This window comes from Rhea pennata, chromosome 23 (assembly GCF_028389875.1).
Source record: "Rhea pennata isolate bPtePen1 chromosome 23, bPtePen1.pri, whole genome shotgun sequence".
In the NCBI taxonomy this organism is placed as follows: Eukaryota; Metazoa; Chordata; class Aves; order Rheiformes; family Rheidae; genus Rhea; species Rhea pennata.
The window spans coordinates 8,137,239-8,153,376 of record NC_084685.1 but is presented as its reverse complement, the minus strand read 5'-3'; the positions used below and the strand labels follow the sequence as shown (position 1 = coordinate 8,153,376).

Genomic DNA, 16,138 nt, shown 5'->3' with positions numbered 1-16,138 from the left:
AGCGCCACAGCCCCAGCCTGTGCACGCAAGCGCTCGCAGCAGCAAAGAGACAGGGAGGCGAGCGTGGCTTGTCTGCTTTATTGTTTGCAAAGGTTGTCTGGATGCATAACACTGTCACGACGGCACAGAGAGCGACGTGGTCCCAGCCCGCCTGGCGGCACGCGGGGCCAGACAGCCCCGGGCGCCCACGTGCACACGCCGGGCACGGGGGACGCGGGAGCGGCGCTGCCCCGCTGCCTCCCCGTGAGCCCCGGGCCTGGGCACACGTCCCCGATGCCTCACCTGCTTTATTTACAGTATTCACATATTGTACCCAGCAAGTTAAATAACTACATTATTACACCACACGTCTGGGGCGGCTCTGGTGGGCTGCTAGGGTGGGGGGGGCGTCAGTCTGATAAGGTGCATATTTAAAAAAAAAAAAAAAAACGGAACAAAATAAAAACAAAGATGAAAAGAGAAACCAGGAGTCCCCGGAGCAGGCGGGGGGCCGCGAGCTGCCCCGGCGGGGCCGCGTGCCGCCTGGGCTGCCCGCGGGCGGCGGGTGGAGGGCAGCGGCGAGGTTTTTCTTCTGACAACGGCTACGGTCCTGCGCGAGAGCCCGGTGCCCGGCGCCGGCGGGCACGCAGGGACGTCCGCCGGGGCCTCGGCCCTCACAGCACTTCTGTGGGCGGAGGGCAGGGCGTGAGGGCCGAGCCGGCGGCCCCGGCGCGGCGGCGCGGCACCCCGCGGGCGCTCTCACCTGTGACCTGGGGGGGTTTGACCACGGCCTTCTTGAGGAAGGGCTCCTTGTCACCGAAGGGGATGATGGTGCCGGCGCCGTGGTGCGCCCGCTCCAGCGTGCCCGGCAGCTCCTGGCTCCCCGCCGTGGCCGGGAAGCCGTTCTCATGCTTGCCGGGCTGCACGCCGTTCACCAGCGCCGGCGTCTCCTGGGCCGGCGAGCTGGGGGCCGAGGGGCCGCGGTGAGCGGGGGCCCCACTGCCGCCGCTGCCGCCGCCGCCCCGGCCCCCGCCAGCGCTCACCTCGGCTGCGGCCCGGCACCGGCTGGACCCTTCTGCGCCGCCGGCGTCTCCGTCTCGGGGAGCTCCTGCTCCTTGTCCAGCGGCCCCGCGCGCTTCTCGGGGCCTGGGGAGGGGAGCGGAGGCGCCGGCTCAGCCCCAGCTCGGCCCCGGCGGCGGCGGGCCGCGCGGGCAGGCTGCGGGACCCGGGCGTACCTTTGAGGTCCTGCTGCTCAGCCGCTTTCCCGTTCACCATCTGCTTGTCCTCCTTCTTCTGCAGGGCAGAGGAGAGCCGTGAGGGCCGCGGAGGGGTGGGCTCCGCCGAGCGGGACCCCGGGGCCGGGCCCGCGCGGGACGCGGGCCCGCCGGGCGCTCACCCACCTTGGCGTCCGCCGCGTCCGACCTGCGCGTCCTCTTCATGATCTCCTCCAGGCGCTGCGGGGCAGAGAGGGGCTCGCGGGTGGCGCCGGCCGGCACCGGGGCCCCGCTGCCCCCCGCGCACGCCCCACCGCTCACCTTCTTCCGCTCCAGCCGCTCCTGCTCCTCGCGCTGGAAGTGCTTCTCCCGCTCCAGGCGCTGCCGCTCGGCCTCCTCGCGCGCCCTGGCCTCGGCCTCTTCCCGCTGCGGCGCAGGGGTGAGCGGGGCCGGGACGCCCCGCGCCGGGGGCCGCGTCCCCGGCCCTGGCGGCTCCGCGCTCCCTGCCCCCGGCGCGAGGGGCTGGCGCCGCCCCTGCAACCCCCGGCATGGGGGCCGCGGGAGAGCGGCCTCCCCCCAGAGATCCCCCTCCATCCCAGCCTTCCTCCTCCATCCCGGCCATCCCTCCTCCATCCCTCTCTTCCCTCCTTCATCCCGGGCATCCCACCTCCATCCTGGCCTTCCTCCTCCATTCCAGCCATTCCTCCTCCATCCCTCTCTTCCCTCCTCCATCCCAGCCTTCCTCCTCCATCCTGGCCATCCTCCTCCATCCCTCTCTTCCCTCCTCCATCCCGGGCATCCCCCCTCCATCCCGGCCTTCCTCCTCCATCCCTCTCTTCCCTCCTCCATCCCTCTCTTCCCTCCTCCATCCTGGCCATCCCTCCTCCATCCCTCTCTTCCCTCCTTCATCCTGGGCATCCCACCTCCATCCTGGCCTTCCTCCTCCATTCCAGCCATCCCTCCTCCACCCCTCTCTTCCCTCCTCCATCCCGGCCTTCCTCCTCCATCCCGGCCTTCCTCCTCCATCCCGGCCATCCTCCTCCATCCCTCTCTTCCCTCCTCCATCCTGGCTATCCCTCCTCCACCCTTGCCATCCTCCTCCTTCCTGGCCACCCCCCTCCATCCTGGTCATCCTCCTCCATCCCAGCCATCCCTCCTCCATCCCTCCCTTCCCTCCTGCGCCCGGGCCACCCCGACCTGTCTCTGCAGCCGCTCCAGCTCCTCCTGCTCGGCCCGCGCCCTCTCCCGGGCCTCGCTCTCCTCCTGCAGCCGCCGCTCCTCCTGGCGCCGGCGGGCCAGGGCCTCGGCGCGGGCCTGCTCCTCGGCCTCCCGCCGCGCCTCCTCGTCCCGCCGGAGCCTGCGCCCAGGGACGGGGCCTCAGCCCGGCGGCGCCGCGGCCCCGCGCCCGCCCGCCCGGCACTCACCTCTCCCGCTGCTCCTGCTCCCGCCGCTCCCGCTCCGCGCGCTCCCGCTGCTCCCGCGCCTGCCGCCGCTTCTCCGCCAGCAGCCGCGCCGCCTCCTCCCGGTCCGTGGTGCCGGCGGGGGGCCGGGGGCCGGCGCCAGGGGGCTCGGCGGGCGCCGGGGCGGCCGGGCCCCTCTCCTCTTCCTCCTTCTCCTTCTCCTCCTCCTCCTCCTTGCCCTCACGCACCGCGGCCGGCTCCCGTGGCCCGGCCCGTGCCAGGGGCCAGGGCTGGGTGCCGCGGGGTGCCGGGGGCCGCCGGGGTGAGCCGGGCCGGGCGGCAGGCGACGAGGGCCGGTCCCGGGGTCCGGGGCTGCCGGGGCAGGCGGGGGGGGGGGAGAAGAGGGGGGCGTCAGCGGGGCCGGGGGTCCCCCGGGCGCCGGGCCGCCGGCTCGTACCTGCCGTGGGCCGGCGGGCGCTGCGGGAGGCCGCGCTCGCGGGACAGGGCGCTGCGCTCCTTGGCGTTCTCCCGCTCCTTGTCCTTCTTCTCCTTCTTCTTCTGCCGGGGGGGGCGGGAAGACGAGACGGGGGGTGAGCGGCGGGCGGCGGCGGCGCGGCGAGCCCGCGGCGCGGCGGCACTCACCGGCGAGGGCTCGGGCCGGCGGCGCAGCGCGACCTCGGGGCTGCCGGCGGCCCCTTTCCGCGGCTCCCGGCACTGGTGCGGCAGGCGGTGGCCATGGCAGGGCCCAAGGGGGCTGGCGGAGGCCGAGCGGGGGCACACGGGCACTGGGGACACGGAGCGGGCGGTCGGCACGGGCCGGGGGGCCCCCGGCGCCGCGGACGCGTCCCCCCCGCCGCAGCTCACCCTGCTCCTTGCCGTTGGCGGCCAGCGTCACGGCGCTGCGGCTGCGCGCCAGGAAGGACAGGGTGGGCGTCATGAGCCGGTCCACGATGCTGCTCTCCCAGGGGCTCAGCTGCAGGCTGCGGTCTGCAGAGGGGCGGGGGGGCCTTAGCGCTTCCCGCGCGCCCCGAGGCCCCATGGCACTGCCCCGGCGTGCGCCCGGGAGCCCCGGACGGGCTGCACGATGCCGGTGCCATGGAGCCGGTGCTCCACCGAGAGACCCCAGACGGGCTGCACGATGCCAGCGCCACAGAACCGAGAGACCCTGGATGGGCTGCACGATGCCAGCACCATGGAGCCGGTGCTCCACCAAGAGACCCCGGACGGGCTGCACGATGCTGGCAAAACAGAGCCGATGCACCACCGAGAGACCCCGGCCAGGCTGCACAATGCCAGCGCCATGGAGCCGGTGCTCCACCGAGAGACCCCGGACAGGCTGCACGATGCCAGCACCACGGACCCGATGCACCACCAAGAGACCCCAGATGGGCTGTGTGATGCCAGCGCTGCAGAGCTGATGTTCCACCAAGAGACCCCAGCCAGGCTGCACGATGCCAGTGCCATGGAGCCGGTGCTCCATCAAGAGACCCCGGATGGGCTGCACAATGCCAGCAAAACAGAGCCGGTGCTCCACCAAGAGACCCCAGACGGGCTGTGTGATGCCAGCGCTGCAGAGCTGATGCTCCACCAAGAGACCCTGGCCAGGCTGCACGATGCCAGTGCCATGGAGCCGGTGCTCCACCGAGAGACCCCGGATGGGCTGCACAATGCCAGCAAAACAGAGCCAGTGCTCCACCAAGAGACCCCGGACATACTGCACGATGCCAGCACCACGGAGCCGGTGCTCCACCGAGACACCCCGGACGGGCTGCACAATGCCAGCACCATGGAGCGGGTGCTCCACCGAGACACCCCGGACAGGCTGCACGATGCCAGCACCACGGAGCCAATGCACCACCGAGAGACCCTGGACATGCTGCACGATGCCAGCACCATGGAGCCGGTGCTCCACCGAGACACCCCGGACGGGCTGCACGATGCCAGCACCATGGAGCCGGTGCTCCACCGAGACACCCCGGACAGGCTGCACGGAGCCAATGCACCACCGAGATACCCCGGATGCGCTGCACGATGCCAGTGCCACGGAGCCAATGCACCACCAAGAGCCCCTCCCTGGCCAGGCTGCACGATGCCAGTGCCACAGAGTCGATGCACCACCAAGATACCCCAGATGGGCTGCACGATGCCAGCAGCACAGAGCCGATGCACCACCGAGAGATCCCCAGCTGGGCCACACAATGCCGGCACCACAGAGCCGGTGCGCTGCCAAGAGCCCCCGGACGGACTGCACGATGCCAGTGCCACAGATCCAGTGCTCCACTGAGAGACCCCCCCAGCCAGGCCGCATGATGCCAGTGCCATGGAGCTGATGCACCACCGAGAGCCCCCGCACAGGCTGCACGATGCCGGCACCACGAAGCTCGTGCACCACCGAGAGCCCTCGGGTGGGCTGCACGATGCCAGTGGCAAAGGCGGAGCAGCCACGGAGACGGTCCCAGGGACCGTCCATGCCCTCACCATTGGGGTGCCCCCACGTCGGGCATCTTCACCCTCGGGAGGAGAAATGGGAGACGGGGCGGTGACGCTGGGGAAGGAAGCGGGGCGGGGGGAAAGCCGCCGTACGCCGGCTGCCGGGAGCTGCCGCTCCAGCAGAGCGGAGACGCCGCCGCCACCGGGCTGCGCCTGCCCTCGGCCGCTCTCGCTGCTGAGCTGGGGGCCGGCGAAGGCGGCCGCCCGCATCCCTCCCGCCCCGGCAGCCGCCCACGGCAGCTGCTCCAGCTATTTATACCCTGGGATGGGACGGGACGGCGCGAGCTCCCATCGCCAGGCAACGAGAAACACAACAGCAGCCCCGGCACTGGGAGGCTGCCCGGCATGGCACGGCACGGCACGGCACGGCACAGCTCCCCTCCGCCGGCCTCCTCCTCTTCCCTGCCTGGAAAGGCCTCGGGGCCGGGGAAGACGCGGTGGGTGCCGGCGCCGTGCCCAGCCCCGAGGGGCATCCGACGGCGAGTCGCTTCCTCCGCGCACTGCCGCGTGCTCCCGGCCCGGGCTGCTCGGCGGCGGCGGCGGCACCGGCTCCCCACCCCGGCACCACCCGGCTGCTCCTCCTCGCCCTCCCTCGGCGCGCAGCCGGCTCCCAGCGGGGCGAAGGGGGCCGCCACCGGCCGGCTGCGATGGAAAAAAAACGGGCAAACGGCTTCTCCTCTCTCCGCGGGCGCCGTGCCGCGAGGCAGGGCCCAGGGGCTGGGGGCTCCCTGACTCTGGGGGTGCCTGGCGCTGGCGGGGCCGGGGCCGCTGCAGCCCCCTGCGCTGCGGGGGCGCACGCAAAGGTCTCTTACTTCTACTGGGAGAGTTCCAGAGGGTGGCGGAGGATTTGGAGAGCCGCTTGTTGATTATAGAGTCCACGTGTTTGGGGAGGTTTACGGCCGACACCGAGCACCGGCTCGCACCTGGAGGAGGGAAAAGACACAAGGGCGTTAAGGTCGCGGCGCGGGGGAGCCGGGGGGGCCTCGCATGCAGCATGCACTGCTCCGCAGGCAACGGCTCTCCGCAGGTCGGCGGCAGCAGGAGCGGGGCGGCACGCAGAGGAGCCGCAGGCGGGCGACGCCGGGACGCTGCCGCCGCGCGGCACGGGCACGCCGCGTGGCACGGCGCCCGCTCCGGGGGTCGTGCTGGGAGGCTCGACTGCGCATGCAGGGACCGGGAGCCAGCCCCGCGATGCCCGTCCTGGGAAGCGGCAGGAGCGGCGCTGGCTGGAAAAGCCCTCGGTGGCGCGAGCGAGCAGCCAGCCTCGGCAGGGAGAAGGGGCCACCCAGAGCGGGGACAACTCTCGCACCAGCTCTCGGGACAGAGAGGCGCCGGCGGTCGGCAGAGCCTGGATGGGGCGCCGGGACCCCCTGCCCTGGCCGGACCCCCCGGTGCCGGCTGCCGTGCACCCTGCGAGCCTCGCCAGCACACGGCGGGGGCTCCCGGGGAGATGCCCTGCGCTGGCAAAGCCGGAGGTGCCCTCGGCCGCCGCAGCCGGGTGCCGCAGAGCGGCATGTCGCTGCCGCAGCCCCGAGCCGCACCCGGGACGGGCTCGGCCCCGTCGGAAAGCCGCAGCCCGGCGCCAGCACGTGCCTCCGCTCCCCGCGGTGGGCTCTGCGCACCGGGCACCGCCGGAGCAAACGGAGCGCGCCGGCGCCAGGCCGAAAGGAGCCGCGCTGCCGCCCCATGCACGGCCCCGGCACACGTGCCCAGGAGCGTCCCCGCTCCGGGCACAGTGGACGCGCCACTGCACGCGGCAGATGCCAACACGCAGCTCTGCGACAGCAGCCCCGGAGCCAGGGGCGGCGCGGCACGGGGCCATCCTCGCGCCAGCTCCCTTCGGCGGCCGCTGTGGATGCTCCCGCGCCGCAGGCGGGACGGTGCAGCCCCCAGCCCCCACCGGCCCAAAGGATTTGGCGCGAGAGCGGGGAAATGCCAGGAGACGCCGGGGAGCCGCGCGCAAGCCGGCAGCGATCCCCTGTGCAGCGGGGACGACCGGGCTCGGCGGGTCCGGCCCCCTTGGGCGAGCGCCGCGGCGCCCAGCCTGGCACCCCCGGCCCCGCACTCACCGTCCTTGTGCGCGGGGGAGCCGTGGTGCAGGGCCCCTGCCCACGACCACCGCTGCTGCCGGATCTCTGCCCACGTCTTCTTGGCCGACCTCTGGATCGCCGCCTCGTAGCGCTCCTGCCCGCAGGGAGAGGCCCGGGGTGAGGGTGAGCCCGGCCCCGGGGCCGGACCGCTGCAGCGGCGGGGACGCCGGCGGAGGGAGGGGGCACGCGCCGGCCCGAGGAGCCGTGCCCCGCGGGAACGGGCCCCACGGCGCGGCGGCAGCCCCAGGTGCCCCCGGCCAGAGCTGCGCCTGCCCCCTGCCCACCTTGTTCTTCTCCAGCTTCTGCCTCTGCCGCTCCTCGAGGACGGCGCGGCGCTTCTCCGCCTTCAGCCGCTGCTCCTCCAGGCGCTTGCGGCGCTCCTCGAGCTGCTTCTCCCGCAGCAGCCTGGCCTTCTCCTCCTTCTCCAGCCACAGCACCCGCTTGGCAGCTGCCGGGGGAGCCCGGGCACCGGCGTCGCACCGCGGCCCCGCTGTGCCCCGGGGCAGACGTGTGCCCGCGGCGCAGGGTCCAGGCCCAGTGCCGGCTCCGGCTCCGGCCAGGCGCTGGGCTGCCCGGGCACCCGGCACATCCCGGTGCGGCGGCCGGGAGCAGCGTGGCGAGGGAGGAGTTTGGGCGAGGACAAAAGGGAGCGCGGGAGCCGCGGAGCCCAGCAGAGCCGAGCCGAGCCGAGCCGTGCGGAGCCGAGCCGCTGCACGCGGGAAGCAGTGGGGGAAGGAGGGTGGAAAGAGCGTGCCCCCCACGCACCCGGGGGCACCCATGCACCTGGGGGGCACCTGCACTCGGGGGGGGGCACCCATGCACCCAGGGGGCACGTGCACTCAGCGAGGGCACCCACGCACGCAGATGGGCACCTGCACTCAGAGGGTGCAGAGGGGCACCAAGGCATGTGGGGGGGGCACACTTGCAGGCACAGCCCTCCCCCCCAGCAGGCTCAGCCGCTAATAGCCGCTAATGGGATTGCCAGTGACCCGGCAAAGCTCCTTAGCTGGGTCCGTCCCTCCCGCGCTTTCCCTTCCCGACCACGTGGCCCCGGGGCTGCCGGGGGCTCCGCGGGGCGCTGCCCCCCGGGACGCAGGCTCCCCGCTCGCCTCCCCGTCCCGGCTCACCCAGGTACTTGGCTCGCTCCTCGCGCCGCTCCTTCGCCTGCTTGTGCCTCGCCTGGGCTTTCTGGGCGTCTGCGGAGCAGGAAGGGCCCCGGGTGAGAGCAGCGTCCCGGCCCGCGGCGCCGGACGGGGTCCGCGGGGACGAGCCCGGCCGCCCGCACTCACCTTGCTTGGCGCGGGGGCTGGCGGTGGGGGCGGCGCGGTCGCTCCTGGGGGGCGCCTCCTTCGAGGGGCCGGCAGCAGCGGCGCCTGGGGGGGTCCCGGCGCCCGGGGCAGGCCGGTCCCCACCACGGGGCAGTGGTTCTGCTGGGCAGGGGGCGGCGAGGACGGGCTGGGCGACGGGCTCTGCTTCAGGCTGCGCAGCACTGGGGGCACACGGGGCACCGGGGGGGGCCGGCTCGAGCTGCACGGGGGGCAGGACCTCCACTGGGGGGGCAGCCGCGGGGACGGGCTGTGGGGCGGCGGGCGAGCCGGGGCGTCCGGAGGGGGCTGCGGCTGGAGGGACGGGAGAGCCAGGGCGTCCGGAGGGGGCTGCAGCCGGCGGGATGGGTGAGCTGGGGCGTCCAGAGGGGGCTGCATCCAGTAGGGTGGGCGAGCTGGGGCATCCGGAGGGGGCTGCGGCCGGCGGGATGGGTGAGCCAGGACGTCCGGAGGGGGCTGTAACTGGAGGGACGGGTGAGCCAGGCTGTCCGGAGGGGGCCGCAGCTGGAGGGACGGGTGAGCCGGGCTGTCCGGAGGGGGATGCGGCCGGAGGGCCGGGCCGGTGGCGCGGCGGTGGGGACCCCCCCGGCGCGGGGGGCGGCGAGCCGGGGGCGAGCATGCTGTCTCCCACGGGAGCCGCCGTCCGCCCTGCAGCACGGGGAGAGAAGAGCACAGGGTTACTCGGCGCCGGGCGGCCCTGTCCCTCCCCGTCCCGCGGGCACCAGCGGATGCTCCCGGGAGGCACCGGGGTGCGCGGCGCCTGGCACCCCAGCGCGGGGCCGTCGGGCCACCCCTCGTGCCCCGCCGCGGGCGCGAGACCCCCGGCCACGCGCCTCCCCGCGGGACGCGGGGCTGCTTCCGCCGGCGCTGCCGGCGGGCGCGGACCCAGGCAGGATGGGCGAGGGCCCCGCGGCCTGACGTCACCGCCGCCGGCCCATGTCCCCCAGCGCCGCCGCCGCCGGGGCCCTGCGCGCAACCATGAACTCATGCCGCAGGAATGCGCGCGCCGGGCCGAGGCGAAAACAGCCCACTCGCCCCGCTCGCGGCACCCGCCGCGCAGCCCTGGCCCCCGGCCGCCCCGCGGCTCAGCCCCGTGCTGAGGACAGGGAGGCTCTGCCATGCGCCGGCCTCACGGGTCGGCGTGCGCCAGGACCCAGCCGGGCTCCAGAGCGGCCGCGACGCAATTAATGAGCCTGTTGCAAACGCCCCGCCGCTGGCACCTGGCGGGATCGGAGGCCCCGGATCCCCACGCACCGCGAAGGGCTGCAGGGACACCGGCGCCCTGCGGCTCTCGCCGCGGCGGGATGTCACGCGCCCGGCGCGGCCGTGTTTGCAGAGCACTCTGCAGTCCGCAGAGACGGGCGAAGCACGGGCTGTGCAAACACGGCCCGGCGCCGCTCCTCCGCGCCGCGCGCAGGGGACGACCACAAGCCCACCGCCAGCCCCGCGGGCAGCCCCCTCCACCAGCGCGGCTGTGGAAGCCCTGGGCTCCCCGGCACCCGCTCCGGACCCTGCTGCCCACCCCGGCGCGAGGGCGGCTCTCGCAGCAAGGTTTAAGCCCCTTGGTCTCTACCCTGGGACTCTTGCAGCCTGCAGAGGCCCCTCCGGCTTCCGGGCATTTTCCGCTGCAGGAAGCAGCCCCAGCCCTTCGCCCTGCTCCTGCACATCCCGGTGTCCCTGGGGTCGGTGCGGGCCCCGCGCGCCCTGGCTGCGAGGGGCGCCGGGGCTGCAGCCGGGGCTCCTCCATCCTCGCCATCCGGGGCTGCAGCCCCGCGGCCCCCCGGGGCCGGTGCCGGCAGTGCCCCGTGCACGCCGTGCCCGCTGCCGGCTCACTGCCCATCCCAGCCCTGCTCCCATCGCTCCCATTTCCATCCCCGGATTCGGGAGCGCTCCGGGTGCCCCCGGGGCCACCAGCCGCCAGCTGAGCACAAGCTTCACGGCCCGGCTGACGCCTCCGAACAGATGGGAATATTTCCCGGGGCCCCGGACGTGCGCGGAGCGGTGCCGGGCCATGGCGGCAGGGCCGCCGCGCGCCCCGGGGCCGCTAGCGAACGGCTCGCCGGCGGAGCGCCCGCCGGCTCGGCCCCGCGAGCGCTGCCCGAGGAGCAGGGCGCCGCGCCGGCACCCAAGGCCGGGGCAGGGCTGCCGGGCACGGCCAAACCTCGGGAGCCCCGGCCTGCTGGTGCGCGGCCCGGCCCTGCCGCCATCTGTCCCTGTCACCGCTGCAGCGCGGCAGCTGCCCTGAAACCTAATGCCGCCGGTGCACCCGGGCCGGGCCGCAGGGGCGTCCCCCTCTCCGGGGGCCAGGGCATTCCGGAGGGGAGCAGCTCCCTGCCCCGCCGCGCCCCCCTCGCGGCACTGGGCGATGCTCCCATCCCCATCCTGCGGGATCCAGCGGGCCAGGACGGGCGCGAGCACCCGCTGCGGTCCGAGGCCGTGGGGGCCGTGCTGGGCACGGTGCTGGGGCCGCCCAGCCCCAGCGGGGCTGAGCCCGAACCGGCGCTGCACCGCTGCGCCGCTCCCATCCCGGCTCCCGGCACGTGGCCGCCCGCCCCGCCGGACGCGAGCGGAGCCCGCGGCAGGGCAGCGCGGCAGCACCGCCTTCCCGGCCGGCGCGTGGCCGGTGCTGCTCGGCGAGGCCGAGCCCAGCTCCCCGGTGCCGTGAAGCGAGAGCACATCAGCGCCCCGCGGGGACGCTCGCAATCGGAAGGGAAGCAGCCTTCGTTAAACGTCTGGAGCTTATCCCTCCGGGAGCTTCCCACGAGGGGAGGGCAGGCCAGCGCGCCGTGACCTCAGATCCCCCCGGCCCGCCGCATCCCCGCGCTGCACGGCAGCCGCGGCACGGCCAGATCTGCGCCTCCCGCGGGTGCCACGCGGCCCCAGGCTGCTCCGCCAGCTGCGCCCGCACGGGGCCGACCCCCGTCCCGGGGAGCCGGCGGGAGCACCGGGAGCACAGCCGTGGCCGGAGCGAGGCAAAGGCTCGAGCTCCGGGGCTGCTCCTGGCAGCGGGGTCGCGGGAGCCGCGTCTCAGCGGCGCTGCCGAGCTGCGCCCTGCGCCCGGGCTGAGCCAGCGCCGCAGCAGCCCTCACCGCCGGGCCGCCGGGAAGGCGAGCAAGCGTCTCGGGCACGTCCTGGCCGCCGGGCAGGCGCTAACACGCTGGTGCACGTCGGCAAGGCGGCTCGGCTGAGCCGGTGTGCCGGAGCCGGGGCAGCTGCAGCATGGAGCTCGCCGGCAGCAACACCTGCCAGCGTGTGCTGCAGGGCGCAGGCGGAGCGGGGTTAACGGCTGCGGATGCCCAGCGGGCAGGATTGGTCCCGGGGAGGAGGGAGACCCTGTGCCCAGCCCGGCGGTGCCAAGGGCACCGCGCTGGCCCTGCGGCCGCAGCGGAGGCAGCCAAGCTCCCGACGCGCAGCTCCGCGACAGGGCGGTGAGCAACGAGGGGAATTTGGGACACGGGATCTCGTGGCCAGTGCGGGGCCGGAGCCAAGGGTGCTTTCCAGCGTTTAAAATACACATAAGGGAAAGCAGAGAGAACTCGAGCTGCTTCTGGCCACCATCACCTCCAGCTGCAAACTTTCCATTCGCCCCGGTCCCGGGGCAGCAGCAGCCGGAGCAATGGGGCCGGGCGCGGGCAGGGCTGGCTCGAGCACCCGCTCACCCTTCGTCTGGACCACGCCACAGCCCCTGCCCCGGCCTGGCCCGGCATTGGGGTGACCGAACCCTCTGGGAAACAGCTCCACTGGGCCTGGGGCTCTGCAGCGGCCCAGACCCTGCTGCGCGCCCAGGAAGCCGCCTTTACTCCCGGCAGGGCCCCGCTCCGCTCCCCTCCGTCCCTGTCCCCGCTCGGAGCCTCGCGGCGAGCGAGCGCTGCGCTAACTATTTTGGACAAGGCACCACGGGACTGTCACGTCGGCGCCCCGCACGTCGCGTCACGTTGCGCTGGCGGTTTCAGAGCGATGGCACCGCTGGTGTCCGGGAGCTGGGAGAGCTCGCCCGGAGCCGCCCGCTCCCACGTGCCCACGTGCGGCCTCTCCACGGGGAGGGAAGGGGCTGCAGCACCCCGAGGAGCCCCCAACGCGCGTGACCCCGCAGCTGCTCCTCTCGGAAGCTCCCTCTCCCGCGCCGCGGGATGCACGGCGGCCCGGGCATCACGGGGAGCTGCATCGCCCAGAGACGAAAGATCGGCGACGTGTCTAAAGCAGCAAGTTCCCGCTGAAAACGAGGAGCCATTCGCCCCCGCGCCAAGCAGCTCGGCGCAGGGGAGCTTGGCCTGGCCAAGCCATCCCTCCTGCTGCCCCGTGCGCGCAGGAGCAGCGAGCGCCTGCCCGCAGCCGGCGGGACGGGCGCCGGGGCGCAGGCTAGGCGCAGGGAACGAGGAGCCAGCATGGCCCGGGAGCATCCTGCTTTCCCGGGCACTCGGGGCCGGGCTCTGCTGTGCCGTAAACAACAGAGAGGCAGGAGGCGAGGCGGGCGCGCAGACAACATGTCCGCGACGCCGGGCTCGGGAGCGCTGCTCGGTGCCAGCAGCAGCCCGCTCGGAGCGATGGTGCGAGGCGCGTGCGGGGTGGTGGCGAGCCCTTCCTGCCCGCTGCCGGGGCCCGGCCGCCGCCGCCGGTGATGGGCCCCAGCGTGGCCCGGGGGGTCCCGGTGCGGCCCGGAGTGGGGGGCGGGTCCCGGCGCAGCCCCGGGGGGGGGTCCCGGCGCGGCCCCGGGGGGGGGGTCCCGGTGCTGCCCGGGGGGGGGGTCCCGGCAGCCGGGCCCCGCCGCCCGGCTCCGAGCAGCATCCTGGGGCCGGGGGGAGGGGAGCTGCCGCTCCTCTTCCTCCGTCGGGGGGAAGCGGCCCCGCCGCCCCGCCGTGCTTAGTCACGGCGCCGGCCGGGCCGGGCCCGGGCAGCCCTGCGGAAAAGCGCCGCGGCCGATCCGCGCCCCGGGGGCCGCGCCCGCGCCAGCCGCTGCCCCGCCGAAGCCGGGCCGAGCCGCAGAGCCCGTCGCGGGGCCGCGCCGCGCTCCGCCGGCCCCGGGCCCCGCGCAGCCGCGGGCCGGGCCGGGCCGGGCCGGGCCAGCACCGCCCGTGCGGGCTCCGCTCGGCGGCGCAGAGCGGCGGCCCGGCCCGGCCCGGCCCGCGGCTCCGCGGTGCCCTTGCGGGGCGGCTCCGGGCGCCGGGGCGGCGGCGGCGGCGGGCAGCGCCCGACTGCTTCCGCGGCCAAAATGGAGGGAGGGAGGCAGGGCCCGGCCGCCCCGGCTTTGTCTCCCGGGGCAGAGACCCGCGGGCAGCGCGGCGGCCGCGGGACCGGCTCCCTCCTCCGCCCGCCCCGCCGGCAGCGCCGGGCCCCGCCGCGCCGCCGCCCCCCCCCGGCCCGGCCCGGCCCGGCCCGGCCCCGCCGCCCCCGGAGCCGCCACCGGGGCCGCGGCCGCCCCCTCCCCCCGGGAGCCTTACCCTGCGCTGGCTGCGGCTGCGGCTGCGGCTCCCGCCCGGCTCGGCTGCTCTCCATGGCGTGCCGGGAGGCGCAGGGGGCTGGCCGCGCCGCGCCGCGCCGCCCCGCTCCCCCCGGGCCGCCGGGGGAGGACGCTCGGCGCTGCCCGCGCCCCCCCCGGCGCGGCGCGGCACGGCACGGCACGGCGCGGCACGGCGGGCTCCCGAGCAGTGGGAGCCCCCCGGGCAGCCCAGGGGATGCTCTGCCGCCCGCAAAACACTGCCCCGCGGCCGCGCCCCGCGGCCTGCCTCCTTCGAAACGGTGCTTCCGCCGCCTCCTGCCCCGAGGGTTTCAGCACCCCCAGCCCGGCCCCGGGGCTGCCCTGCGCCCGCCGCCCCCAGCACCCCCGAGCCGCCGACGGGCGCTCACCCGCCCGCCAGCCCCTGCTCCCGCGTGTCCCTGCTCGGACCCACCCTTCCCGCTCCCAGCATTTTTAGATGCTCCAGTCACCGGCAAAGCCCTGGCAAAGCCAGCGGAAGCGCTCCCGGCCCTCCCTGCTCACACTCTGCCCTTGCTGCCGACTGCCACGGCCCTGGCACCGCCTGCCGCCCCGGCCAGCGCTCCGCTGCGCGCAGCAGCCACTGGCTAGTTCACTTATCCCAACTGAAATCGTCCCGAAGACGCATTGATTTCCTGTCCCGAGCCCCAGCCCAGCGGCGAGCGAGGCCCGGCAGCCGCCAGCCCCCTCCGCGTCGGCCGCCCGCTTCGCACGTGAGCCTTAGTCACCGCCAGCAGCTGCTCGGCGCTTCCCTCCGAGCACCAGCCCCGCGCCCTCGCCGCAGCCCACCCTGCCTCCGAGGAGCCTTTCCTCCCGCTGCGCCACGGCTCTGCCCAGCCGCGGCGCAGAGCCCCGGCCCCTCGCAGCAGCGGCGAGGGGCTCTGGATGCATCTTGTCCTGCCGCGCGGCCTGCGGCACCGGCACTGCCGGCAGCCCCGGCTCCCGCGGGAGGCAGAGCAGGGCCGGAGCAGGCTGCCCGCCGCCGAACACGGCCGAGGCGTCGCCTTGCAGCGAGCCGCTGCCCATGGCCTGCGGGGCCAAAGCCCGAAGCAATTGCAAGAGCTTTCCGGAGGCCTGAGCACGGCCCGAGCACGCCAGGAAGCGCCCCTTCGGCAGCGGGACGGCACCGCGGCAGCGGCAGCGGGGGGGACGGGGCGCTGGGGTTCGCGTGTAGGCGCTGGTGGACAGACAGAGGCAATTTCACTGCGGGCAGAGCCCCGCCGGACGCCTCTTTGGGACAGTGTCACCGCGCGCCCAGGAAATCCCCTGCAATCCATCTTTGCTCACCTACCCAGCAAACAGGTTTCCTGAAATCTCAGCCCAATTCTCCGGAAACGCATCGCTCTCCCGACGGAGCTGCGGTGACTCAGGGGACGGGAACAAGCAGGCGGCATGGCCGCCGGCCGGCAAGCCCGGAGCCACCAGCCAGGCTCGCGGGGAAACACAGGGAGATGCACCGGGTGCAGCGGCTGCGCGGCAGACCTGAGCCGCTGGCTCAGGAGGAGCTGGGCACCGGGGGAAGGATGGGGAGGGCGAAGTGGCCCCGCCGGAGAGGGGCCGTGCGGGGGCACTGGGCTCACCGGGGATGCGCGGGGCTGCCGGGAAGCTGCTCTCCCGTCGCCGCTAAGGGAAGGAGCGAGGTCTGCTCGAGGCCGAGGCTTCCTGAAGCTCCCGGCTGACTCCCCGCTGGGGAATGCTGCACGGGCAGTGCCACGCGTGCAGGACGCGGCCGTGCCGGGAGCAGCGCGGCCCAGGAGCGATGCTGGGACATGCCCAGCCAGTGCACGCCGCTCTCTCCTAACCCCCTTGTGCCTGGATAAATGTGCGAGCATGGGGGAAATCCCAGAGGACAAGGAGCCGGCTGGGCTGGGGGCGGCTTGGCGCGGAGAGGGAGCGGGCACCGCTCCGCACGCCTGCGCGGCCCCAGCCTCGGAGGCCGGCACACGAGGGACCCGGCGGGGCCCGCGTGCTCGGCGCCGCCGGGCTGCTCTCGGAGCCGGTTTTGCCTCGTGAGGCCGAGGCACCCGGAGCCGTGCCGCGGCGCCCAGCGCCTCTCATCCACGCTGCATCCGCGGCCTCGGCTCGGAGCAGGCAGCGGGCGGCCCTCCGGGGTCCGGGACAGGCAGCGCCAGGGATCTGGGTCCTTCCCACCGGGAGCGGGGGCCCG

The 16,138-nt window shown here is 75.1% G+C and overlaps 1 protein-coding gene across 3 annotated transcripts; it reads right to left on the bottom strand.

The window, feature by feature from the left end:
- Positions 1–63: 63 nt before the first annotated feature.
- On the bottom strand, positions 64–14,561 carry MAP7D1 (MAP7 domain containing 1). Of its 3 annotated transcripts, none has more exons than XM_062593995.1 (17): positions 14,476–14,561; positions 8,463–9,146; positions 8,301–8,369; positions 7,458–7,621; positions 7,153–7,267; positions 5,896–6,006; positions 3,458–3,580; positions 3,236–3,378; positions 3,051–3,151; positions 2,618–2,965; positions 2,391–2,550; positions 1,515–1,619; positions 1,380–1,433; positions 1,215–1,272; positions 1,023–1,125; positions 743–942; positions 64–664 (listed from the first exon to the last, which is right to left on the bottom strand). In XM_062593995.1, the coding sequence occupies exons 2-17, from the start codon at positions 9,115–9,117 to the stop codon at positions 654–656; spliced, it is 2,520 nt and encodes an 839-aa protein (XP_062449979.1). In that variant the 5' UTR covers positions 9,118–9,146; positions 14,476–14,561; the 3' UTR covers positions 64–653. The 3 variants fall into 3 exon arrangements, with proteins under 3 accessions (XP_062449979.1, XP_062449977.1, XP_062449978.1); XM_062593993.1 differs by lacking the exon at positions 14,476–14,561 and adding an exon at positions 13,937–14,040; XM_062593994.1 differs by lacking the exons at positions 5,896–6,006; positions 14,476–14,561 and adding an exon at positions 13,937–14,040.
- Positions 14,562–16,138: the final 1,577 nt, after the last annotated feature.